General features: G+C 48.8%; 1 protein-coding gene across 5 annotated transcripts; it reads right to left on the reverse strand.

Moving 5' to 3' along the window:
• Positions 1-344: 344 nt before the first annotated feature.
• Positions 345-25,866, reverse strand: Slc13a5 (solute carrier family 13 member 5). 5 transcript variants are annotated; one of them, XM_076870593.1, is made up of 12 exons: positions 25,765-25,866; positions 20,115-20,243; positions 19,712-19,848; positions 17,077-17,213; positions 15,917-16,085; positions 14,271-14,393; positions 9,776-9,988; positions 8,907-9,007; positions 7,704-7,822; positions 5,429-5,590; positions 1,581-1,718; positions 345-476 (listed from the first exon to the last, which is right to left on the reverse strand). In XM_076870593.1, exons 1-12 carry the CDS (start codon positions 25,864-25,866, stop codon positions 345-347), a joined length of 1,662 nt encoding a protein of 553 aa, XP_076726708.1. The 5 variants fall into 5 exon arrangements, with proteins under 5 accessions (XP_076726708.1, XP_076726707.1, XP_076726709.1 ...); XM_076870592.1 differs by having other exon boundaries at positions 17,077-17,264; XM_076870594.1 differs by lacking the exon at positions 20,115-20,243 and having other exon boundaries at positions 17,077-17,264.
• Between the last annotated feature and the right edge of the window lie 1,537 nt (positions 25,867-27,403).

Raw genomic sequence — 27,403 nt, forward strand, 5'->3', positions numbered from 1 at the left:
ATGGGGCCTGCACGGTGGCCACTAGAGGGCGCATGACACAGGAGCCTGCATCCTAGTCTCTCTGTAGCCTACCCAACTCAGAGAGATGATGACAAGCCCCGAGAAAGATGAGCCCTGAGCCTGTGGAGGGGCTCCCCTCACTTCAGAGCCTGCCCTCCAGTTGCCCATCACCATCTCTGAATCCGGGTCTGGAGGAAGAGGTGGCCGGTTGGCTGGGTCTTGCAGGGGTGTGGGAATCTCTGGGTCACTTTGGGGTACGATCCCCAAAGCTCTGTGCAAGGCATGCCAGAAGCTTTGTAATCCTCAGGAGGGAAGGGACTGTGGGCTTGGTCTGGTGGCTCTTCCTAAGTCTCCATATGTGTCACATTAGCCCAGTCAGGGAAATGATCCAAGTCAAATAGGGCCCGTCCCCAGGTGTTAACCGCCAAAAACACACACAAGATTCCAATCAAGTTCATCATTAGTCCTGTTTTCACCTGGAAGAAAATAAAAACAGGGTCAGAGTCAGCCCCTTCAGGTCTGCCTGTGGTCAGGACAGAGTGAATGGGACACTGGGAACCAGTCCTCTTGGAGAGGTGTTTGCTAGGCCTCAACGTCCCTAATTGTCATCAAATGCTCACAGTGTCCTTGGGAGGGACGCCAAGACAGATGGGTTCTCTATGTCCAAGTGGGCATTGGAAAATGGCCTCAGGGAGGTGACATGAGGCAACAGCCACTAAGGGAGAGTGTGGCAGAGCCTGGGGTGTGACTCTAGGTTCAGTGGTCACCCCAGTGCCTTAACTGCCCCACAAATGCTGGCTTCCCTGTGGCCCTCCTCTAGCTCTCTCCAATGCTGTCTCTGTGTTCTTTTCTACCATTGTTTCAATGTCCTGTTGTAGACTTTTTACAGGGGACTGGAATCAGGTTTGCAATCCATGGTTTCGGGGATCGACCTTCTTTGTAAAAAATGCTCCATGAAGTCCAAAAGATACCCAATGGAGGCTCCACATTAACTAACAACTGACTGGTCCCATATAGGGACCTTTGCTTCTGGTTTCCTTGGTTCACCCACTTGCCCATCCCTCATCCAGAGTTGTGCAAAGCTGCCCTTCCCCCATCAGAGGCGATGAGAATTCTTCCTGTGACAGCGTTTGCTTCCAATCCGTAGTCTCTCATTCCCCCACCCCTCACTTCTTCTACCTCTTCAGACACCTCTACACCTCTACATTAGCATTTCCCCCCATATAAGCCTTGCACCTCCCCAACTTTCCCCAGGGATCTTGCTGGCCTGTGAAGTCCAACCTTGGCCATGTGAGTCCCCCACCTCTTCCAAGCGCTCTGCCGGGGCCCCCTGGTGCCTACAGAGGCTTCTCTCAGTGGGAGATTCTATTACCCACCTTGGGGACAGAACAGCCTATGAAGTTTGAGATCATTTCAAAAAAGAAAAGTTGTATTATAAACACCAATAACGACTATAGGTTGGGACATTCGGTAGTATTTCCAAATCACATACCATCCTTTGGAAACTCACACGCCATTCATCAATGGGGCATCCCTTATACCAATAGCATCATAAAAGTAAACAAAAGCAGCTGTGTTACCATGTCAGAAACCTTGAGGTGTCCGTAAGCAAACACGATGGCATTAGGCGGAGTGGCCACGGGCAACATGAAGGCAAACGACGCACTCAGGGTGCAGGGGAGCATGACGTACAGTGGGTGGAGGCCGATGGAACGAGACTGGGGAGAAACACAGCACAGAAGCTCACAGCACAGAACATAAAAGCTCCTGGGCCCTCATTCTAAAAAAGCATTCCCTGCAGGCACCGGGTAAGTTCCAACTTCCAAGCCTTTGTCTTGCTGGTTGCTCTGGGTTTTGCCACTTCCCTGGCCAATGACACTATTGAACACTGAAGGCTGAGCTCAAAGGTCCCCCACCCCCTAGAAGTCTGTCTGAATCTCCACGATTCATTCTCCATTTATGCCTTTGACCTCTGCTATGTGCCAAAGACCATGCTGGACCTCTGGATTGCACTGAATCTCACAATGCCATGTGGACATCTCTTTCTGTCCTATCACAGACTGAAAGAACATACAAGGAAGGGACCGGGTCTCCTCATCTATGGATGCATGTGTTTTTATACACAGTTGTGATCATTTTATGTCTGCAATTTGCTATTCACTTCTTTCATTCTACATTTAAAATTCAGCTACTCTAAAAGCACAGGAGCAGGCACTCATTAGGTATCTGATGAAGAATGAATGATATTAATTGTAATATCAGTTAAAATGAACCTTTATCATGCATGTGAGGGTAAATACATAGGCAAAGATGTTCACTGCAACATTGTAACAGCAAAACATAGAAAACAGACTCCATGGCCATCAGTAGCAAGGTGATCAAATAAAATACAGTATATACAAAAGATGGAATAACATGCAGATGTAAATAGATTCAAAAGAAAAATTATAATTAGATTAGATTAATAAAATTATAATTAGATTAAATTATAATTATAATTAGATTCAAAAGAAAAAAATTAAAGTCTATAATATGTCCATAGAATGGTCCCATTTCTTTGAAAAGAGTGTGTATTCCTGGTGCAATGATGCATACTTTTTATCCCAGCGACCTTGAGAGGCTGAGGCAGGAGGATCTCAAGTTCAAAGCCAACCTCAGCCACTTAGTGAGACCCTATCTCATAATAAAATTTAAAAAAAGAAAAATTAAGGGCTGGAAATGTGGCTCAGTGGTTAAGGTCCCCTGGATTCAATACCTGGTACTCCTACCCTCCCCCAAAAGATGTATGTTTGTATGTGTGTACTATACATATGTATAATATAATCAGAAAAATGTCTAAGAAATTAAGACACCTTGTCTCTAGGAAAGAGGCTAGAAGATTAGAGTCGGTATACTTTTCTATATTAATTTTGCAATTTTTAGCCATATATATATAACATATATATTACATATATTACATTTCAACTTGAAACAATCAAAGCATAATCATGTTCCCAGTTTATTAAATATTCTTCAAAACTGATTGTTAGTGGGTTGATAGTATTGCATTATACAAACATGTGGTCATTTATTTCACCAACCCCCTATTATTATGAATATATTTTATAACAAATATTTCAGTGCCACATATTGTAATAATGATGTACTTACAGGCAACTCTGATTTATTTTCCTAGGACCTAGTCTATTAAAGTCTGTAAACAAGTCAGGATGGCGCCTGGCATTTTGCCAGAGAAATGTTAGAGTCTGTAAACAAGTCTGGATGGCGCCTGGCAAAATGCCAGAGGGAGTGGTTTGTGAAGTAACACCAGCAAGCCATTAAGTGTGGAGATTCCTTATTGGCTGACTGATGTATCTAGTTTATGCTAATTAAGATAAGCTGGGTGGAATGTATAAATACCACTCCTGTCCTACAATAAACGGCTTCCACTCCTGCTGTATCAATCTACACAAGTTGTTCGTCACGCCGCACCCCCCCCCCTGCGTTTATTTTGCTGCAGCCGGCCTGCGGCACTTACAGGCAACTCTGATTATTGTTTTCCTAGGACCTAGTCCCAGATGGGAAATTGCCCAGACAAAGGGTCTGAGCAGGATTAAGGTTACAGCTCCTCTGAAAAGGCTGTGTACCTTTTGAGAATTGCTGGGAGGTCTCAGATAGGGCCAGGCTGTGTCCTCATCCCCCTCTACATCTTCATTTCCCTTGGCTTTGTCTAGCACATGGTGTCTGCAGCCCTCATTCCTCGACAATGCAGCTGGATGACCACCACCTTTCCCTTTCCTACATGGGTGCCCAGGCAGGGGCATAGGGGCCTTAGAGATAGCTCTGGGACACCTAATTCAGGGTTTCTGGTTCTTGACAAGCTTATTTCCAAAGGGCCCAGCCACCCTCTTGGGCTAAAGCCTGCATTTGTGTGGCTAGGGCCATTGGTGCTCATAGCAAGGGCTGGAGATGTCAAAGCCAAGGAGGCACCCCCAACACACGCCCATTAGCAAAAGGCCCTGCACCGCATCATCCCTCTCCTTCTCCACCTCTTCCTCCTTGGCATCTGCTTGGCAGCCTGCTTAGGGGGAGAAGAGAGGCCACCTTGTTATTTTTAACACTTTCATCTTCACTTGGAATGGAAAGAAAAAACCACTTAGGTTTGCTTTTTTATGCACCTGGACGCCCAGGCAGCTGGATGGAAATTTACCAACTTCAATGGTCTGTTTGGGCCTTTTGTGAGTCTGTCTCCTGGCTCCAGAATAACTACAGCATCTCCCACGCTCCTTCTGCAGTCTACAGAGGCTTTTCATAGCCCCATCTGACAGACACCCAGCACAACTCTAGGAGGAAAGATCTTAAGGGATGTGTTGGGGGAACTCAGGTCTTTTGGCTCCAAGCCCAGGGCTCTTCCCATACCACCCCTGAGGGCAGTACTGCTTTGCAATGAAGGACAAAAGAAATGTGAGAAATGATAAGAGCTGATTTTTCTATTAGTTCTGTTTTCTTCTCAATTCCCGTTCAAAATCATGCTTGCGCATGAATAGAATGCTCCACCTGGCACTCAGTAGGCTCCTTCTCTACCACCAACGACCTCTCTGGCTCAGCTCACATGGACCTCTCATCCCTGAGCTCTCTAAGCAAAGCTGTGGGGAGTCCTCAGTCCTGCCATACCTCTCCTTCAGAGGCTGCTTCATCTTCCTAGAATGTTCTCTCCCTTCTACCCATCCCCAAGCCGTTCCTTCTCTAAGGTCTCTTCCTAAGGAGTCCCAGTCAATAGTATTCCCAGGGGTGCTCTGCAGTCCTACTGCACACCTTCGTGACATACTCAGCAACCACATCCTGGCCCCTCCTCCTGGGCACAAGTCCTGTCTCCCCAGCTCGAAAAACAATCCAGTGAGATTTATAAAGTTCAATGCTGGGTGCAGTGTGACACTCCAACTACTCAGGAAGCTGAGACAGGAGAATTGCAAGTTTGAGATCAACCTCAGCAACTAAGCAAGTCCCTGTCGCAAAATACAAAAAAAAAAAAAAAAGGACTGGGGACGTAGCTCAGTGTACAGCACTTGCCTGGCATGTGCAAGGCCTAGGTTCAACCCCCAGCACTTTGAAAGAAAAAAGGAGGAGGAGGAGGAGGAGGAGGAGGAGGAGGAGGAGGAGGAGGAGGAGGAGGAGAAGAAGGAGGAGAAAAAAAAGTCCATATTTGGTGCTTTGACCAACAGACAAAATACAAAGAGGAAATAGAAAACAGTGAGGGCCTCAGGACCAGGGTCGTCAAGGGCACGCAAGTCTAGGTCAGAACCAGGGCCAGATCCAGCTCTCTGAGCCTGGTCAAGCTCTGGTGCCTGATTTTACCACCTGTCTAGGGACCCAGAATATCATCATGGGTTGACAGCTTCCTGTGAAATGACATACCACCCTCTCCACCCCCACTAGCATGGCTACTTACCATGGAGGCAAAGATGGGCAGGAACAGGGTGGTGGTGGCCACGTTGCTTGTACACTCCGTGGACACAGCAACAAGCAAGGATAAGATCAAGGTGATGGCTGCAGGAGGCACTGTTTGCAAGGGCTCCATCTGCTTCCCCATCCACTCGGAGAGTCCTGAGGCCTGGGAAGCAGCAGGAGGCCAGTGACTTCAGGGCTTTACAGTTTCTCCAGGGCCAGGGTGTGGGGGAGCTCAGCCCATTCTCTACTTCCAATCCCTCAGACACATCCCATAAGTGATCTCACCCACCCCCACTTCATCCTTACTCTGCAATCTCCTGAATCTTTATTTTCTTTTCAGCTGGTCTACTATCTGCATTTAAACATCTATATGCCTTCAAGATATTCGCACCCAGATGTCCTGTGAGCACTATGCTCAACATGCTCCAACCTGAAACTCGTTAGCTCAGAATCCATTTCTCCCTCTGGACTCACCATCTGCTGCTGTCCAACGAGAGGTCTGGGAGTCACACAGACGGGTCTCTGTCCCCTTCCTCCTTGCACCCAGTCACCACATCACCCAAAACATCTCACTCACATCCATTCTCCTCTCAGTCTCCCACAGTTCTTAGAGCCCAGGAGAATGATTTGGGCCAGAAATTTGGGTGTAAATTTAGAACTTTGGGATGAGAAGGGATTGACCAGGCAGAGAATGAAAAGTAAACAGATCAGAGATACAGGTCAGAGCCTGGGAAAACAATCATAATTCAGGGAGAACGGAGGAGAAGTCAGCAAAGGAGACTGAGTGGGAAAAAAGTCAGAAGGAAATCAGGCCAAAGGGGGGGAAGGTGTGAAGGAGAGAATGACTTAGAAGTCCGCTGATCTCAGATTGAGTTAGATGAAGACTACAGAGCATCTGCTTGCCCTGCCCCAACTCCCGCCTACCCCAAGTCTCCACTTCAAACATCAGAAAGATTTTTCTCAAGTGCACATGAGGCCAAGTCACTCCCCTGGCCTCTCCTCTTCAGCGGAACCTCCACTACCTTCAGAGTCAAGTCCACATGCGCCATTCTGAATTCAAGACCCCAGGACAAAGGCTTCTCCAACCTCATGTGCTCTTGAGCCAGATACCTTGTGTTTTTCCCTTGCTCGTGAGTCACTTCCTCCTGAAATGTCCTTCCAGATATACCCTCCTACCTCAGCTATGAAGTGTTAAAAACAGGGGCCATGTCTCAATCTCCTCCATAATCCCTACTAACCTAACACTAGGGGGATGTAATGGGAATGTTTGAGGAATGTAAAAATGATAGATGGAGAAATGAACAGGTAGGTGAATGAATGGTGGAAAGGCGACTTGATGGATGGATTTGCTCATCCCAAAACTATGTATTGGGCTAGGGATGTAGCTCAGTGGCACAGCACTTGCCTAGTAGGCATGGGGCCCTGGGTTTGGTCATATATGTATATATGACAATATACATATATATCGATATCTCTGTGTGTGTGTGTGTGTGTGTGTGTGTGTGTGTGTGTGCATCCACTACATATCAGATTCTGTCCTAGATGTTGAAGAAACAGAAAATACAAGATAGACCAAGCCTATCTATTATCTTCCATTCCTGGATAGATGGAAAGAAAGAAGGAAGGGAGGAAGGGAGGGAGGAAGGGAGGGAGGGAGGGAGGGAGGGATGGAGGGAGGGAGGGAGGGAGAATAGCAGCACTGAGCTAGTTCATCTCCCTCTGTCTCATTTCTTCCCCAAGGGGTAAGAAAGAAGGTAGAGAAAGGTACCTTTTGGGATATGTATTTTTCCCTTAAAAGCTGTTCCCCTCCCCTATGTTGTTAGATACTTAGCTAGAGAAAAAAAAAATTGAAATTTTGAAACCATGGACAATGAGAGAATCCATATAGAAGAATCAAAGGAAATGCTGAAAATATTCATGAGGACTTGAAGGAAAGATTTCCCTAAGATAATCAAAGCAGGGATTATTATTACCAGACCCCAAAGTGGGCCCAGCAGTGTGTCCTTGGCCTCTGTGTGAGTGTGTGAAAACTGAGGTCACTTATCCACTCATTTCTGTAGTCACTCAAGAGGGGTTTCTCCCTTCTAGGCACTGTCTGTGGTACAGGGTTCTCAGATGACCAGAGAAAGTTCTTGCCCTCACAGCATGTGCAGTTTTGTGGAGGAGACAGAAATACAGGAGCCCAGGGATGGAGGAGTGCAGGAATGTGGCACCTCTGGCCTCCCTCCTGGTAGGAATCTGAGGGCCCCAGGCAGTGTGATGGCTGATGAAGTTACCTCGCATCCTTTAGCCAGAGCAAATCCGCCCCCCAGTAGCAGCACGATGCCCCATGGCACCTTCTCCTGGGTCACCTTCCAATCCAACAGTGCCGGGGGATAAAATGGAGTTTCCCTTTCTGAGAAGAAAAGGCAAACACACACACACACACACACACACACACACACACACACAGCCAAGAACAGTGTTAGAAGACAAAAAAAGAGTCATAATCAAAAGAGAATAAAGCCAAAAAGAATAATGAGATACCAGCTTATATCTGTAAATTAGCTAAAATTTACGATAATACTTGTAACCATTGCTGGTGAGGGTTTGGTAAGATTGTTCCGTGCTGGCATTTTAAAATGGAACAAACTTTTCGAAAAAACAATTTGGCCCAACATTTTAAAAGCCGTTAAGACATTTATGTTCTTCTAACTCAGCTATATCATGGCTAGAAATTTATCCTAAAGAAAAATACCCCCAAATGAAAAGCTATGCACAAGAAAACATCGATTTATACTAACAAAAAATTCAAAGGGGCCAAGATGGAGAATGGGCACAGCCCCTCCAGGCGATAGGATGCTGTCATTAAACAGAGCGAATCTGGAGACCGTGGTCATAGTGACAAATATTTCTAGAATAGTACCAAATTAAGACAAAGATCCTAAACAACAAAGAAATAAGGTTCAAATTGCATGTCTTTTTATTATAACTACATAACTTATATTAACAAAGACAGGCAGGAAGAGATGAAAAAATACTGGTGGCATTAAGGGAAATCCAAAACAGTTTTTGTCCCTGTGTGATATAAATAAGATTTTAAATATTTAAAAAGCACAAAAAGAAAAGATTTTGTGCCAGGCATGGTGACACACGCCTATAATCCCAGCGGCTCAGGATGCTGAAGCAGGAGGATTGAGAGTTTAAAGCCAGCTTAGGGAGGCCCTAAGCAACTAAGCAAGGCCCTGAGCTGGGGAGGCGGCTCAGTGGTTAAGCACCCCTGGGTTCAACCCCTGGTACAAAAGAAAAAAAAAAGAAAAAGAAAAGATTTTGCTCTAAATAATAATTGACTTGAAAATCTCATCTCCCTAAGCTTTTCTAACATGGTTGGTGAAACAAGATTTTTCTCCCCACTAGGCCCAGGGCCTATCTTATGATAATCATTTACTGCCAGCTCCCCAATCCTGATGAACTGGGAGGTCAGGACAGAGAGGCCTTACCTTCCTCTGTCTGGCTGCAGAAGTTGAACTTGGGCTTCTGTGAAGGCACAATGAAAAGCAAGATGGCCACAAAGATGGCCACGGTGGCATCAGAGATGTACCTAGGGGGGAAAGAGGACACAGGGGTTTAGCCCAGCTCGGCTGCTGCAGTGACAGTCAACCAAGAAACATGTTCTGACTCTGTCAGTTCTGTGTCTAAATCCTCCTACACGAAGAATCAGGCTCAACTGGGTGTGAAAACTGAAGCTCCCAAAGCCAAGGTCAAGGTGGTGTAGAAGACTATGTTCTGGCTAAAAACAAGATGCTGACATTCTTGGGCACGTAATTTGGATGAGTTTCAGCATCCCACTTCCCTCTTTTAGCCTGCATTGCTCCATGGGTGGACTTCTGTACCAGGTTCTTTAGACTTGCATGTTCACCAGGGTGCCCACAAGGTCTTTTTGGAATACCCAAGCAGATCAAAATGGAATATCCAGTTTCAGGCGGTCATCTCTCTTCCTATATCTCCTGCCTTTCCTAGGATTTACAAGTTTCTCAACCTTCCCTCCGAGGACAACATCGGAGCCAGGAAAGATTCTACATATTCCTGCTTTACTCTAGGAGACCTACTCCTAGCCCAAGAAACTCTCAGGCCACTCTGCCTGACCAGGTATTTTCTGTTCAGTTCATTACAGGAGAGGATGCTGAAGAAACAAACCTATCTGCATTTTTATCATGAAGATCCATCAGAATAAAATGAGTCATAAAACCCACCATTCCAGAATCAAAAGCCCAACCCTGGACCTTCCTCTGGCCACCTATGATGGAGAATAACAGCATTCTGGTTCTGATGAACTAAGCCAGGGGCTTTAGCCAATCGAACAACTTACTTTTTCTCACCCTCCACCCAGGCAAGCGACAGCCAGCCGGGCATGAAGCCGGGGTCCCGGGAGAACCACAAGATGATGAGCAGGAGGAAGCAGATCAGGACATTGGTCTCCGCGAAGGAGAAAGGCCCTAGCTTCTGGTACTCCTCCCGCAGCACCTTGTAGGCGGCCTTCTCCTTAGTCTTCTCTACCCCACAGCTGCAGGAATTTTTAAAGCTAGAGAATACAAAGATGAGCGTGAACGCTGCGCAGCAGAATATGGCAGAAGGACACATGGCGGGGCAAGCCCTCTCTCCCTCTTTCTACACTTTCATCTGCCTCCCCAGCTTCCCAGGATGTCATGGGGAAAGTCTGTGGAGAGATAAAGGGCTGAGTCCCCAGGGCATGCCCCAGGGGCACCTCCAGAGCTAAGGCATGTTCCTAGAGGAAGCCTGAGATGGCACCAATGAGGATGCAGGTCTTAGGGACAGTGGAGGCAGGAAAGGAGAGGATGGCCAGAAGGATGAGAGGCAGGGCAGAACCAGGGGAGTGGACAGGAGAATACACGCAGAAACAAGCAGAGCTCAGGCTGTCACTAGCAAAGGTGCCTGGTCCCCTGGAGACTGCTTCTGGGTCACCAGTGAAGAAGGCCAGAAAAAGTTCTGGAACCTGCCCAGAGTGGGGGCAGGTTTCCCTCACATGCTTCCCAAGCCCTCCTACTCTCACCAGAGCCCTTGACAGTCCTGAAATGACAGACTCCAACACCAAGGTGACTCAGGAGGGGACAGGGAGCAAGGAGAGATCCCAGCAGACTGGGCCAGGAGGGGACAGGAGTTGAAGGTGTGTGGGGGATTATGGATCCAGGAGACTCTGGAGTTAGCAGCTAACTCTTGCTGGAGCAGGAAAGAAATCACCCGGGACTATTACTGGATGGCCCATTGGTAGAAGGGGCCTGCCAGGCTGCCCTGCAGAATCTCCCACTTGTGGTATTGGTATGGAGGTGCAGGAAGGAGGAAGGATTTGTGGAGGCGGTATAGAAAGTCACTCAGCTGCAGGGAAGGGGTAACTGGGGCCACTGGTGCACTGGCTGCAGGCCCTGAGATACTCTTTGAGGGTTCTATTCACTCATTCCTACCACTGTCGGTCTGAAGGGAGCAGAGAATGCCAAGAGCATTGTCCCTGGAGAGCCTTCTCCATGACAGTCCTTCTGGGGCCTAAGACAAGATTCATAGAAGGGCTGGGGTTGGTGGAATAGATGCTGATTCCAAATCCACTGCTGGATGTGAACCACCTTTGAGATCATGAGAGTCATGCTGGCAATGGTGGCATGGCTTGCAGCACAGGGACACTAGGACGTCAGGACATGGCCTCCTGGGGTGCTCAGAGGTAGGAAAATGGGCAGTAGTGTTGGACTCTCAGGTCTGCAGTCAGCTGGGATCTCCTTGCTGGACATGGGGCAAAGTCCCAGGTCATGAGATCATTAGGAGTGGGGATGACATAGGAGGGGACCTTCATTGGCTCCATAGAGTCCATGTTCTTCCAAGCATTGGACTGCTGCCACCTGTCATTCTAGTGACTTTGGAGTTGTGCCAGGGGCCTCAGGTTTCCAGAATAAGGGGTGACCTTGGTATTCCTAGCTGTCCAGCAATAAGGAACAATAAGGACAGGCCATAAGGAGCTGAGCCCATCTGGTTCTGGTAATACATTCCCAACAACACAGTGGCTACAGACTCTGGGGCCGCATCAAATATGCAGTCACTGACCCTGGCACCCCATACTGGTGCCACCAAGCCTTCCGACCCTTGTATGTTAAGCAATTTAGCTAATGGGTTAATTTCATCAGGTGACTGCTGAGCTGGCATGAGAGGCAGGTACATGGGTTCAGCTGGCCTGCAGGAGCCCAGGGACTGGGGTGGTGACCACAGCATCCTGTAGCAGAACGGCCTTCACTATGATGAGTCATGGTAGATGTGGACTGACTATGCTGCAGAGCCAAAGAGAGGGCACAAGATCTTTGAGCCCCCATATGCCTCTATACGGCAGGGGTTGGGAAGAGCACTCATCCCCTTTTTAGCCTGGTTGGAACAGTTGGGTGCCAGCCAGCAGTAATATCCCATGTTCTTGGCAGTCCTGGGGGAGGGTCTGTGGCCCCATTGGCAGAATGTAGCCAGGAAGCTGCCCATAATTTCAGCAAGACAGTTTTTCTGGATTAGGCTAGAGGATGAGAGCTTGACATTGTTCTCCATAGCCATGCAAATGAGAAACTCGAGTGAGATGAGGCTTGCTAGATTGTAGAGGTGGTTCCTGTGGTGAAGACATGCACTCCTCATCCTTAGGTGATATGGTCCCAGAGGCCAAGGAAGCAGAGGGGGATCTCCAGGTCCTGGTTTGCACCAGAATATGACCTGTCCCCACCATTCCAGCCAAGTGGAAAATGCTTGTCCTCCACCTTCAAGATCTGGAACTGAAACTAGTTGACCTGTGAGCCCACCCTCTGCTCTGTGTCCAAGCTAGAGTAGCACGTAGGGGAGGGGTGGAATCAGATGGCTGCCCAGCTCCTCCACCACCACCAGGCTCCCAAAGTCCCCATGCTGCATGGCAGCTGCTCTCCAGGCTCCCTGATGGCCCAGAAGAGCAGAGGGAGGCTGCACCAGGCTGGGTGAACTGTAGCTGCAGGTTCCTGGCTGAGTTCCTAAGGTGCCTGGTATCCACCTCAGCTGCTGAATGAGAGGCTGACTGTGTTCCTGTGGTCTTGATACCAGGTCAGTTCCTTCTTCTTACTTGGTCCTTGAGCTTTAGGGACACCACCCAGACCACTACTAGTGTACTTGACACCCGGTCATGCTTGGCTTGGTGGCAGTTCAGCACAGCAACCTTTGACCTCCCTAGGAGGGGATGGATGTAGGATTGTAGGTCAAGGGCAAAGACTCTGGAGCCAAACTGCCAGGGTTCCAATTTCAGGCCATCTACTTCCATGCCACACAAACTTGCATAGGCCATTTAACCTCTGCAGACCTCAGTTACCTCATCTGCAAATTGGCAATAATAATTATAATAATATTTGCGTCACAGATTGTTGTAAAGATTAAACAAATTCATGAATGTAGAGTGTTTAAATGGGGTCTGGCACATAATAGGCACTGGATTAAACATTAGTCATTGATATTTCTATTGCCCCATGAATGGACACAGGTGTCCCCTGCAGAAGGTCCTGGGGACTGTCTGCTGACAGGCCTCCCTGGTTGTTATGAGCAAACCAGCTGGACTTTAGTCCTTGCACAGTTTCAGAAAGAAGAGCAAAGAAAGCTGCTGTCAAAGTCAAGTTGTGCAGCAGGTGATCATGGAAGCGCGTCTCTTTCTCAGAGAGTGGGGGACTAGACCCCAGGCAGGGTGGGTAGAATGGAGCCCTGCCTACTATTATGATCATTAAAGTGACTGTTTTGAACATGTATAGCAAATTTTGAATGGCAGCTTCCAAACAGTTCCTCCTTCAGAAGAAAACAAAGAAAAACACCTGTTTCCCCCATTAAGTTACAGGCTTGAGTAGGCATTTCTGTACCTTTATTCTGAGTCCCTTCCTCTGGTCCTATACGGTCCTGCATCTCACTTGACTCAAGCTCCCTGTGAAGTAGGGCATAGCACACACACTTAGCTCCTAGCTGAGTACTTTCATCCCAGAGTGGCAAGATCACCTTTTGCCACAGATACATTCGTGTCTTTTAAAATAACAACTTTTTTTTTTTTTTTTTTTTTTTTTTTAGGTATTTGTCAGCTGCACGTCACGGTTTCTGTCCAAAGTCTGGCCCTGGTGAAGGTTGACTCCAGGTGAACTTGACAGTTGCTGGGAAGAGGAAGGTAAACTTTCCAGGATGAGCAATCTTTTGGGAACATCATAGGCCTTTGGTAAAGGTCTGGGTTTGGACTGATTTAGATGATATCAGGAGGGTTTTTGTTTTTTTGTTTTTTGTTTTTTGTTTGTGACCTGGTCTAATGGAGCCAGGTGGCCAAGTGAAAGTTTGTTCACATGGGTCAAAGTTCTGCTTTAGCCCAAGTCGATGGCATACTTGCTCTTTCTCCCTGGGCCAGGAGCTATGCTGGGTGCCGGGGTCAGAGAGGCCCTGGAAGAGTTCATGGTCAACGGTAAGAAGCAGCACTGAAACACAGACAGGTAGCAAGGGATAGGGCTGAGATATGCCCCGGGGCATCTCAGAGGAGGGAGGGAGCAAGTGTTCCTCTGAGATGAAATGGAGGTGAGAGGAAGCCAGGGAAGGAGTAGCCAGGGAAGTAGCACTTGAATTGACCTTGAAGGCTGAGGAGGTGAGCAACTGGGAAAGCAGGAATGGCTTTCCAGACAGAGGGAGCAATGTGCACAAAGCCACATTGAGCAACCTGGGATGGTGGGAATGGGAGGGCAGCCTAGCTAGAGATAGAGCTGCAGAAACAGGACCAGAACTGAGGACATTTCTGCAGGGATGTGGTGGCACAATTGGATGGCATCTTGTGAGCAGCTCTGACTTACCTGAATTTCAGATAAATGCACTGCAACCACAACCAGGAAAGCAGCAACATTATCAGCATGTTGGGGAAGGCAAATCCAAACCAAGAGGCAAAGTTCAAGAGGTCCTTACTGCCAGGAAACAATCTGAAAGGAGAGATACTGGCCTACACCTCAACCCAGGCTGAGCTGTGCAGAGCAAGCCAGCAATGAGCAGAGGCTTAGCAGTAGCTGGATCCTGAGAGATGGGTAGGATTCAGGGCCACATCCTCCTGAGGGCTAGTCATCCAAGTTCATTGTCTTGTAACACTATGCTCTGATCAAGTGGGGAGGCCAGAGCACAAGACAAGGTTGAAGAATGACCAACAAACGTTTCCTATGAATCCCAACTCTGCTAGGTATCTCATCAAGTTATGACTCCATCCCTCAAGACAAGCACACTTTTGCAAACATATGCATGTAATTTGATTGACAGCTTCAGGGGTCTATGTATGCCTGTAACTCCCTCACCCTGTAGGTTTCTAAGGAATCTCAAAAACATTTCCCAGGGTGGGACAAAAAGATGTTCCTTAGGCCCGCCTCCCAACCCAAGCTGGTACTAGTAGCCCCAAGGCCCCCGGTAGCCCAAGGTTGTCAAAGCAGACACAGATTTTTTTCCCCACTCAGCCCAGACAGGCTGTTTTTCCCAGAGGAATTGCAGGGAGAAGCCAAAGGATATAGTTAGAGAAAACCCTCTCAGGATTAAAAACACTCTGGCTGTTGAACCTCAGTATTTGCCCTGAGGACTGCTGTCCTATCTTTTCTGTCTCCCAACTCCTGTGCCAGCAGTTTTCCCTGCCCGTGACCATGGCTCTTGTCTGCATTTATTTTTTATTCCAACACCTGCCAATTATCCATACCTCAATTAACGTGTTTATTTACCAGACCCACCTGTAGCTCCTTGGCATCTGGCACCCTCAGCAGACCATGAGAGCCCCAGACAGGGCCCAGGCTTCTCTCACTTCCGTGATCCCAGCCCCACCCAGCACAAGGCTGGCACAGATAGGGAATCCTCATGGCCTGTGTCCCTTTCTGGACAAGGCTGGAAAGTTCCAAACTACCCTTGTGGTCCACCTGGAGCCTCACGGGGAATATGTCACCTCCAGGACAATGAGTGGGGTTATAGTGAGTGAGATGGTAAGGTAAAAAATGACCCAACCCCAAGCCTTCATACCATCTATAGAACCTCTATATCTTGGGACCATTGCCATTAACCCCCATGTTTGTGAGTCAAGGGAGTGGGGGAGACTCTTTTAGAGATGTCTAATTCCTGCAAATTTTAACTCAGGTATCTGTGACTACACTGTCATCTCCCATGACTTGAGCTGAGAATTCAATTCACAGTCCCTGTCTGAGCTGGAATTTCTGAGCCCAGGAAAGAAAGATGGAACTCACTCCAAGAGAGGAAAGCAACTCTGCCCATTAACTCCTTTGGCAACAGGTTCCCATGTCCTCTGAGTAATTCTGAGTGGTTGCAGCGGTGCTGGGACATAGAGGCCAGATGGGACACATCTTCCCATTCCTCCTGGCCTCCCAGCTCCAGGGCCCAGCTGAGGTGGGAGAGGTGAGTAGGGGTCCCTCCAGCCCCAGGGCCCACTTTGTTTTCTCTGAAGTTGTGGCCAGTGACTCACTCTTGCATCTGGCCCAGAAGCACCACATTGGGTCCGGTCCCAGTCAGGGTGGCCGTGCCCCCAATGCTGGCTGCGTAGCACACACACAGGTTCATGGCCTTGCACATGCTTTTCTTGTATTGGTCCTCCTGCTTCTCCATGGCAGATCCATCAAAAATCCCTTGGTTTCCTGTGGTGAGCACAGCAATGTTGGCTGAGCCAGTCACTGGGGGGCTACCCAGCCAACCTCAGATCCTGACTCTGCTCCTAACCTGAGGAAGGGGACATCCCCCACCCCCTGGCAGGTCCCTCCACATGCATTCCTCAGCTTCCGAACTAAATTCATGGTCAGGTTCCATCTGCCTTCCCACGGTCATTTCCCAAGACTTCCCTAAGTCTTCTCCATGCTCCTGTCAAATCCAGCAATTTTTTTTTTTTTTTCCCAGTTCTGGGGATTGAACTCAAGGTCTCATTCATGCTGGGCAAGCGCTCTACCACTGAACCACACTCTCAGCCCCCAAATCAGCAACTTGAGACGCATATCCCCTCTTCTCTGGTTCCTCGCTGTTGCTCGAGATGCTCCCTGCATCTAGTGGGTATGTAAATCGACCTCCAGTGTCTCTCCTCCCAACAAGGCTTCTCCTTTTTTTCTGAGCTCCCTCAGCATCTGGTTTATGGCTTGCCCATGGCTTCCTCCAAGTCAGATGATTTGTTTGAGGGAACCATTGATGCCATCCCACTGGACTCCACAAGAGTTGGTGGTCACCTCGGTAGCCCCAGGTCCCCACCCAGGGTCGGGTAATCAGGACATCAATCATGGGTCTGAGTTCCCAGTTATAAAGTTTTTTTTTTTTTTTTTGCAGTACTGGGGATGCTACCCAAGGCCTCATACATACTAGGCAAGTGCCCTACCATTGAGCTACATCCCCAGCCCCATTATAAGCTTTTACTAATGGAAATGAAGTGTTATAGCTCTCCTAGAACATTTATGCAAAATGTCAATTGATGCAAAATTGACATTTCTAAAACTTATGAAAACAGTACTTCCTAATATTGTTCTCTATGCATGTTTTGAGTTGGGCTCCAGGAAGGAGGAAGGGATTAGAAGGTGGCCAAAATGTTTGGCAATGGAAGGGAAGGCTGGGACTGTAGCGCATGCACTGACCCAGCCTGGGGCTCACCTGGCAACTCGCTGGCCTTGCCCTTGTCCACTAGCTCCAGTGCCTCCAGATTGGTCTTGGTAGCTGCTCTTGTGGCTTCCATCTGCTGCAGCATGGCCTCCACAATGGGTACCATCATGGCCGTAGTGGCTGTATTGCTGATCCACATGGACAGGAAGGCAGTGACGCTCATAAAGCCCAGCATCAGCCTGCAGAGACGGGGCAGGGAGGAAAGCCAGAGAATCCCCCACTCCCTACCCCCTTCATCCCCAGGAGCAACCAGAAGCTAGATCCAACCCTGCAGGCCAATTCAAGACTGTGGATATTCCAATAGAGGATTACAGTTTGGGTGCTTCTCTCTTTTCCTCCTTCCCTTCTTTCCTCCCTACCCTCTTTCCTCCCTTCCTGCTACTCCTTTCTCTCAAACATTACACCTACTCTGCTGGCTAATAGAACAGCAAGAGACTCCAGAGGCAGCTGTGGCTAGGAGGAAAGGCATAAACACTCAGAGGGTGTCAACTCAGTATGGAGTATGACCCTAGGGGTGTGCTGGAGCACCCCTGTGTGCAGGCATGTGTATAGAAAAGAGCTGCATTTCAGCCTCAGCTCTCCTCTATTAAGTTCAGAAGAGCTATGCAGAATCTGCCTGGAGAGGTAGGGATAGCAGGGGGTGGGGGGGAGGAGCTAAGGGAACTGTGACCTTCCTGATGGCTGGCCCTCTTCCGGCCAGCTCCCTGTACCTGCACACTTTGCTTGTCTTACTCTGTAGTAAACCAGATTAAACTAACAGTGTTTAGAAAATATGTTCCCTTAGCTTATAAACCCTCATTCTCCACAGCTGCTCCCTCTCTTCCTTTCACCCCACTGTCCACCTGGAGAGCTCCTTTTGGTTCCCCCCCAAGTGGACTCAGACAACAACCCTCCTCTGTGGCCACCTCCAAGTGTGTACCAAGCAGGGCTGTCACATACTTCTCCATCCTCCCTCTATACTCATCACTTAGTGGCACTGGGAGACCAGTTTCCATGTGAGCTCTCTCCTTAGGCTATAGTGGGGATAGGGCCTGACTCTTCTCCATGGCTCTACACACCCCAGCTGCACAATACCAGGAACAGAAGGCTCTCGGGGAGGCTGGCTGAATGGAACTCAACTGCTCTAGGTCTCTAAAGCCCTCTGCCATCAGACTCCTCCTTGGGGATACTAATGTGCCTGAGGGCTGAACCCTGAAGAAGGGACCTGGGGACTGAGCTACACTAAGGCTCAAGCTGATGTCCATACAGGTTGACCTCATGGACCGTAAAGTCAAAGACTGAAATCCAGGCCTGGAGGAGATGATAGTCTGGTGAGTGCAGGTGGTCTCAGAAGGACCATGGCTTCTACACAAAGTTTCAAGGCACCAAGAAAACCTCTGCATACAGGTCCACCCCAGGACAGCTGGAAGCCAGGCTCCGAGGAGGATCCAGGTGGCAGGAAGGAGCAGAGAAGACAAAGCTTCCTGCAAAGGCTGCTATGGTGGCTTCCCACCTGCTGAGAGCCCAAAGCTAGCCACTTAAAGTTTCCAAGAGCAGAAAGCTGAGGGGACCAAGGTCCACTTTCCTGAGCACTTGTGTTTCTAGAAAATACAGTGGTTTGTGATCTGACCCTATAAACCCATCACCAGAGAAGATCTATGCCACGAAGAAGTCAGCGACTCACAGAATTCTCTGCTCAGGTGAGTCAGTGGCAGGCACCAAGGGAGACCCAGGCATGGTCACCTGAAAAGCCAGCTAGGATCTGTGTGTGCTCATGGCCCAGCTAAGTTCCTGAGACATGGACATCTCAGGAGGTATTTACTGTGAACTAACCCACAGCTGCCTCCCAAGGACTGGGTGGAGAATGCACCATTAATTACAGAGCACATCTTTTCAAAACATGCGCCCTGAGTTCTCCATTTGAGGGTCACAGTCTTTATCAGACATACTGAGTCCAACCCCCATGTGACTGTCAGCAAGTCATTTCCCCAATTTTTGCCCCAGATTCCTCATAATCCCCAACACTCAGAGTTGTAATAAGAGTTAAATAAGGTGATAAATAAGTTCCCAATGTCATGCCTGGGGCCTTGGAGACATCCACAGTGCCATTATGATTGTAATTAGAGTATACTAGCCTCATAGGATGGCAGGAATAGCTTATGTGTGATTGGAAGGGGGATCTTGGGAGGTAAGAGATGTGGGGGGAAGTGAGGTAAGGAGCTTCCCATTCAGGTAGACAGCCCAGCTTTGAAGGAAAGACCTTTCTGCTTCCCTCTGAGCTGAGTAGTGGAACCATCTCAGGTCTGCTTTCCAACCTCCATCCAACTCGGTCCCTGTGGAACCCCATAGCCACTTCTCTTGGGAAACCTCTGGAACCTGCAAAGGCTCTTACTAGCCAGTCTGCCCTCGGAGGCAGAGAACCTTTGCCTACCGCTGTTTACCACCTGCAACCACCCCTCAGGCACCTGGCCTCCCAGCTAAGATTGGAACATGCCCCACCCAGAGGCCAGCCTGCCATGCCCCGAGAAGCAGTGGCCAGCCCTCCTGCACTGACTGGGGGTGATCTGGTCTATGCCAAACTCCACTCCCTAGCCCTGGGGGCCCACACAGAGCCACACGGCCATAGAGAGAGAGAAGACTTAATTACCGTGCAGGCTTGGCCCCTATCCAGAGTAGGGTGCGCAGGGCGATCCTCTTGTGTAGATTCCAGCGCTCTACGGCCACGGCCACTATGAGGCTTCCCAGAAACAGCATGTTGGTATCCTTCATGTACTGGACACACACCTAGAGGGCAGCATGGAGGGCCCAGGAGGATTGTTCCACCTACTGCTTGGGCTCAGGGCTACCTGTCACCAGGGACAGGCAAGCAGGCCAAATGCTGACTTCAGGAGCAGCTTGGGGCAGTAAGTTTTCACACCAAGGAGAATCCACCAGTGGGGTTTATCCGGCCACCCCCACCCCCACCCCCAGGCCTCCCAGAGAGGGGCTTGGAAAAGGAAGGGGTCCATGAGAGAACTGGGAAGTCACCAGGACCCTCTGAGTCGGCTCACCTGCTTAGAGTCCAATATCTGCAAGAGCGGAAAGAGCAAGACAGGCAAGAGGGAGGTGACAGCCACCGGGATGACATCCGTGCACCAGTAAATGGCCATGAGGATGATGACATAGGCACACCTGACAAACTGAAGAGACTGCCCTGAGACCTCAGGAGCCTCACTGCCCCCACCGCCCCATCCCACCAAAGGGGAAGGGAGCTGGCGGGGACTCCGCTAGAGGGATCCTGTGCCCTGCCTCTGCCAGCACAGCTCTCCAGGCTCAGGACGGTGAGGAGGGTGCCGGATTTGTCATCAGAAAACTCCAGCCCCACCCCTAACCACCCTCTGTCTTCCCCTTCCCAGCTGCGTGGTCCCAGGCAAGTTCTTTCATCTTTTCAAACCTTGGACTAGTCACCATCTCTCCCATTACAAAGGTGTCTCGTTTTATATTTAATTTAACAGATGGTTAAGTCACATTCATTAGCCACTTAGCCACCAGACTCTTAGCTCTGCAGTGAGGCAGAACTGGGTTCCAATGCAAGCCCCTGCCATCCTGGCCCTCATTCGCTGTAGGACTTGGAGTAAGTCATTAAACCACCTTGGCCCTCGGTTTCGTCACCTATTAAAATGTGGACAATAATTCCTACATCCCTAGCTGTTTTATGTTTCACTGGCCCTCCCCCTCATTCTAGCCCCCTCCACAAAACCAGTCACCAAGGCTTCTCTCTCCTATTCGAAGGCCTCGTCCCCTTTTCTACCTTTATCCTGTTATTTAAAAATTATAGACCATTGTTTTAGACCAGCCTCCTACACCAGGTCCCAAGAGACCAGTCAAAAATCAGACTGGAGTCACTCGTACTGGGGTTTCATGTCATCAAACCCAAACCAAGTTCTTATCTGATCTTCTGAGAAATCAGGAGAGATAAGAGCCAAGTTTCCCAAACAGGCCAAGTTCAATCTGAATGATAATGAAGTTCCCTCTCCTTTAGTCCTTACAAAATAGTCACCTGAAATTTACCAATCAGTTATTTTTCTACTGTTCTGACTCCCTGTCCCCACCTTCAAAGAAAGCATCTTAAAAATGACCAATCTATCTTTGTTCTTTGTTTCTGCTTTGTGCCCTTCCTTGAAGCACCCCCACACACACACACTAGATTTGCATCGTTCTCTTCACCTTCTCCCCGCCCCCACCCAGCACCACCATTCAATCATGCCATTTGAGGAAACAAGCAATATTTGTAGATTCAGTCTGTCCTCAGCATCCTGCATAGTCTCAGCACTTGGTAGATGCTAAGCAGGTGCTCAGAGAAGGAACCAAATAGCATCAGCTGAGAGGAGAAATAAATCTTTCTTCAGCATCCCACAAGCAACTCAGGATGCCTTCCTACTGCTCCAAGCAGGAAAGTTTAGGGTTTCTAAACCCTGGCACATTGACTTTTTAAGTCTGATGATTCTTTGTTGCTAAGACTGTCCCGTGAGGTTTAATAGCATCCTTGCTTCCCACCCAAGAGACTGGTTGCAACTTCAAAAAGGCCACTCCATCATTTGTCCCCTGCTGTGAAGAGGACAGATGATTGAAGAAGTCCAGAGACTGTCACCCCCAAAATATGGTGCCCTGGCATGCTGATTATTTTAAATTTAAGAAACTCAGAGCAGCAGATGCAGGAAGGGATGCTACTCTGACATCTCCATGTCTACTTAAAGTCCCATCCCACCAAGGAAGAAACAACCACCTCTGGTTCCTTCCCTGAGTTTTCATTAACTGAACCCATGTTGCAGAAGAAAGGCAGATGGACAGTCATTTGTCACACAGCATTGTCCTCTATTTTGGTTCCATTCAATATTCCGAAGAGAATCACTTACAACCCATTGTATGCTCTATGGGCCCAATGAACTTTATGTCAGGACATTGTACATTTCTCCAAGCTCCCTGAATTCCCCTAAAAATCATTTACTATTTCCCTAAAAACTGTCTACATTCTCTATTGTACCCTTCCCCTATGGAAGAGGGTATATAAGATTCAAAACTGTGTTGGGCTAATAGGGAAATCACACTTTGTGATTGCCTCCATGCACCTAATGAATTTGTATATCTTTTCTCCTATTTAATCTGTCTATTGTCAGTTCATGGCAATGAACCTTCAGAGCACAAAGGGAAGCCTTTCCTTTCACCCCAACAGAATCAATGCTGGTTGACAGCCACTGGACTTAAGTCAGAATAGCAGTGTGGTTAGAAGCCAGGCTTTGCCACCAGCCCACTTGATCAATGTCCAGTGTCCACCACTATCTGACCTTCAGTAGTCACTTAAGTTCTCTGAGCCTTGGGGTCAGGGGTGTGCCATGAATAGAGGGAGGGATTCCCTCCAGGTGTGGGCAAGAGGGTGCATTGTAGAGAATTTTAAAACAATACTACTAAAAAAAAAATCAGTCTGCTTTTATGATCATCACATGATAGTAACTCTAAACAGTGTCATTGATAAATTACATCTTTTGCTCCCAATCCCAGCCCCTCTCCAAAGTCATTTCATGTCCTCATCTATAAGTTGGGGATTTCAGAGGGCCTATTCTTAATGACTGGCACTCAGAAAGACCTTGGTAATTTTTTATTATTTAAACTTAGAAGCAGTGGATGACACAGGTAACCAATTTTCATTGGGAGCTCCTGGAGAAACCAGAAATAAACATTAGAAAAGAGGATGGGACACAAGGAAAATTGTTCCTTCACCTCAATTACACTATTAGAAAGTCTAGGAAGTGCCTCAGGCCTGACTAATAATACCAGACAACAAACTTGACCCTCCCTATTTCCAGAAAGCTCCCTTGGCATCAATGGAGAGGCCAAGGCTAGGAAGAGGGTGGTAACCCCGAAGAACGAGGTAGAGTCTACCTTCAGAGAGGATCCTGGCTTTTGGTGTACAACTTCAGAACACTTTCCTGCAACTGAGAAGGGGCTGGAAAAATCACTAGAGAAGAGATAAAAGTAGGCCATGGGATTTAAAAGTCAGTACTCAGCACTGAGCCTAACACATAGTGGGGCCATGTGCACAACTGAGTGCACATGTGAATAAATGCACAATTGAATAAAAACAGGAGTCATTGTTGATATGATGACAATCACATATTCACATATTGCTTAGCAATGGGGGCACATTCTAAGAAATGTGTCCTTAGGCAATGTCCTCATGGTGTGAATATCACAGTGGGCATTAACAGAAACTAGGCTGAACACGATGTCCCCAGGTGATACAATCTTATGGGGTCACTGTCATATATGTGGTCCAGCATTGTTCAAAACATTGCCATGTGACACATGACTGTATCCACCAATGTGTTGTATTAAAAATACATATATAGGCAAAACAGTCTCTCTCTCTCTCTCTCTCTCTCTCCCTCTCTCTCTCTCTCTCTCTGTCAGTGTGTGTGTGTGTGTGTGTGTGTGTGTGTGTCTAATGAGACAAGATTAATGATTTATTTCTAGAAAGATTTCTAACAAAATATTAATTGGTCATGAGATTTGAGGACATTTTCATTTTTACTTTATACTTTATAAACTTGTAAAAAAGAATTGTTTATGATTTTAATAAAGTAAATGATATAATAAGTTCATCACTTATTTCATTAAAATGACTTTTTTTTAAAGGGACCAAGAGAAAGAGTTAAAAAAAAAAAAAAAAGCAGAACAAAGATGAGCCCAGGAAGCAAACAAGGTAGATGAAAGGAAAGAAAGAAGAAAGCCTGGAGGAGACTGGCTGAGCAACAGCAGAGGGCGGTGTGACCTGGGAGTCGCCACTGGATGAGGACAGCGCTGCCCAGGCTGCCAAGCTCCTTCTGTGCCTTGGACCTCTGGATTTCCTTGCACAAGGTGGGAGGTGAGAAGACATGGAGGGTGAGGAAGGGTAAGGGCAGGGAACTCTCAAAACAGACGCACACAAAGGGAGAAAACGAGAAGCCAGGGACCCAGGCTTCCAAGCCCCCAGCCCAGCATGGGCTGCAGGGAGCCATGGGAAGGTAGCCTTGGAAGAACTATCACTGGTGTCTCCTCCTCTCTTCTCTTAAGCACTCACTTCCCTTAAGCCTCACTGCCAGGGCGGTTAATTGACACATGCACATACAGTCTGAGTAGGGATCTCAGTTCAGGACCCACCTGTGTGTGTGTGTGTGTGTGTGTGTGTGTGTGTGTGAGAGAGAGTGTGCCAGGGTGCAAGTGGGATCTCAGTCACACTGCCCCAGAGCAGGAAGGTCAATCAAGCAACTATAATTATTCCTGCCAGCAGAACTAAAATCACAGCGCTCCTGCCTGGCTCCCTCCCACGGGCAGTAATAGCCACAAATCTCTTCAATGAGGAGCTATGGCTGCTCACTGATGGTGTACAGAGCTGTCAGAGTTCAATCTGCTGTCTTTGGTCCATCCAGGGGCTCTGCTCCACTATACCAAGGGCTCCTCCCAGTCTTTCTTCCTACATCTCAGGAACTAACAATCTCTTTTGACAACCAAAACAAGTGTCAGAATCAAGCCACCCCATTATAGTGCACCAAGACCCAAAGAACACAGGGACTTGGCTAAAGTCGTGAGATTAAGGGAATGGTGGAAATCCAGTTCTTTTGCAGGTTGGCTTCCTGATACCCCAATGCACCCCTTTCCTCCAGGATCCCTGCTGGAGCATCCCTTGAGGAGTTCTGTTTCTCAAACCTGCCTGGGGAGGGGACACAGGAACTGGAGGTTTCCTGTCAGGGCTCAGAGTGAAAGGATTGAAAAAAGGAAGGAGGAAGGAGCAGCCAGCAGCCACAAAAGGCTTCAAAGCGCTCGGGCCTCTGCCAAACTGGCTGTGCACAGCACAACTGAGTCTGGGCCAGGCTGAGCAGGCCACCCTGCCCCCACCCCGCCACCAAGGCCATTCATTCATTCTCTCCCTCCTTCCCAGAAGCACTAGGAGGCCAAGGCAGCTTCCCTGCTACCCAGGACCATGCCACCCAAGGCGTGAGCTCTGGGAACATGTCCCACCTCCTGCCACAGCCACAGCAGGCAGCAGGCAAAGAGACCAACTCTGACCTGCTTTTCATCCTGGAGCAGGACTTTTGAATCAGATGTGGCTTTGCTGGTTTCAGAGACGGAAAGAAATATGGATCGCAGATGGGAAAACTGAGGTCCCAAAAGGGGACAGAGAGTGGCAAAGGCAGATCTCAGGAATCACTTAAGGGATGGTCTTTTTGTGTGGGTCCCCACTGAGGTCAGAAGACACTTGCAGCTGGGAAGTGTCCATTCACCGAGGGAAAAGAGAGAAAAGACAGAGGGAGGGAGAAGCGAGGCACTCAGAGTCCCTGCTAACATGAGTGACATCTTGGGGAGAGATGGGGACAGCGGTTATGCACTCTGGGGGAAGAGTATGAGCCAAAGGCTAAGCCTCTGACTGGAGTCTGTGTGGCTAAGATCTGTGCTCACGTCTAGATCTTTGTGCTTGCCCGGACGGTTCTTGTGCCCTGGGATCTGGTCTCTGCACCCCTCAGGATTCTTTGCAGGTCACCTCCCATGTGGCACCTGGAGCTCGCCTCAGGGGAGCTGTCCCGGGGGGGAGTCCGTGCGTTGCAGCTCAGTGCTCCCGGAATTCCGTGCCCGTTATAGGGCACTGAGCGCCGGGGTTCCTCCGGGCTGACGAGAGACGCAACTGACCTTGGCGGGCATCAGAATGATGAGTGGCAGCAGCAGGATCGGGGTGAGGAACAAGATCACGAAGGACTTGATTTTGGAGACATAGCTCAGCGCCGAGGCCATCGCGCGGGAGATTGGCAGGAGACAACGAATGAGAGGCAGCCAGAAGCTCCGAGCTTAAGAAGGGGCTGCAGTTCCACGAGATGGGGGGCGGCGACAACTCCGCCCCCTACGGCTGGCCTCCCGACGGCCACGGGGCGGGGCCATCCCTTGGGGTCCACGGGGCTAGCCTGCCCCCAACTCTGCCACCCCGCGGTGGCGGGAGGCTTCTGCGGATTCCAGCACTTCGGACTGGACCCCGGCACCTCACAACTCTCGGAGACTTTCCTGCGCTGCCCTGCGCTGCCCTGCGCTGCCCTGCGCAGAGGCGCAAACCCGGGGCGCTAAGCCGGCTGTAGGGATCATGCATTCTACCAGCTTTGGGGTGCAGACGCCTCCCTCATCCACACCTGCTTTTTTCCGGGGCTCTGGCGGGGGCGCGGGGTGGGGGTGGTTCCTAGATGAAAGTCTCCACCGGCCTCTGATTTTCTCAGTTACATGTAACTGAGAAATCTCTCTCCTTTTCCACGCCGATCCTGGAGGGGTCTCTTGAAGGGACGGTGACAGCGCGCCTTGCCCTCCGCATCGCCACCCCCACTCCCCACCAGGATCCTCTGGTTTCCCTAGGCGTTGGCTCTACTCCAGACTCAAGACCCCATCTGCAGTCCCAGCGCTCACCCAGGGCATCCTGAGCGCTCTCCAGGGAACGCCAAGGGGGCCGAGATGACTGTCTCCAGCAGTGTGGACGGCTTTCGCCCTCCAGCGGACATGCGCGCAGCCAGCGGACTCCCCTCTTGGCAAAGTGTACGCAGCCAAGAGCAGTGGCATTGAACCCCGGGAGACGCTGCTGCCGGCGCATACCGGGGTCGCTATTTCCATTTTACGGAGGGATATAGGCATCTAGAGAGGAAGGGTCACAATTAAGGCTACGCTGAGTCATTCGTTCGTTCGGCTGCCAACATTCATTCAGCCAATGAAGCTGGACTGAGCACCTATTCTGTGAAGGAGACTGAAGGACGCAAAGACACAGCCACCTCTATTTCTTCTTTGTGTCTCTTCTACCTTCTCATTCGGGAGCTTCCTTTTGAGGACTACACATGGTATAACCAAAGCCGGCTCCTTAGTGATTATGCCTGAGACTCAGATTTCCATATAGTTGGCCCTCAGTGCCCATCAAAATCTTAGGTTGTCGCTGACGTGTATTTTGTAATTAGACTTAGGATGGTTGTGTCTGTATTGAACACGTGCAGATTTTTTTCCTTGTTGTCCTTTAAACCATACAGTATAACCCCACTGCTATTTACATAGCTGTTACAAAACATTTACATTGTATTAGGTATTATAAGAAATCTAGAATTTAAGTGAAATTAAGTATAAAGTGAATTAAAGTATAGGGAGGATGTGTATAGACTATATGCAAATACTATGCATTACTTAAGGGACTTGAGCATCCACAAATTTTGGTATTCTTGGGGGTTCTGGAACCAGTCTCCCCAACCACCACAGGAAACACACGCTGTTTCCAATTTTTCACAGCGTATGTATGTTCCAGACTCCAAAA

The sequence above is a fragment of the Callospermophilus lateralis genome, chromosome 11 (genome assembly GCF_048772815.1).
Source record: "Callospermophilus lateralis isolate mCalLat2 chromosome 11, mCalLat2.hap1, whole genome shotgun sequence".
Taxonomy (NCBI): Eukaryota; Metazoa; Chordata; class Mammalia; order Rodentia; family Sciuridae; genus Callospermophilus; species Callospermophilus lateralis.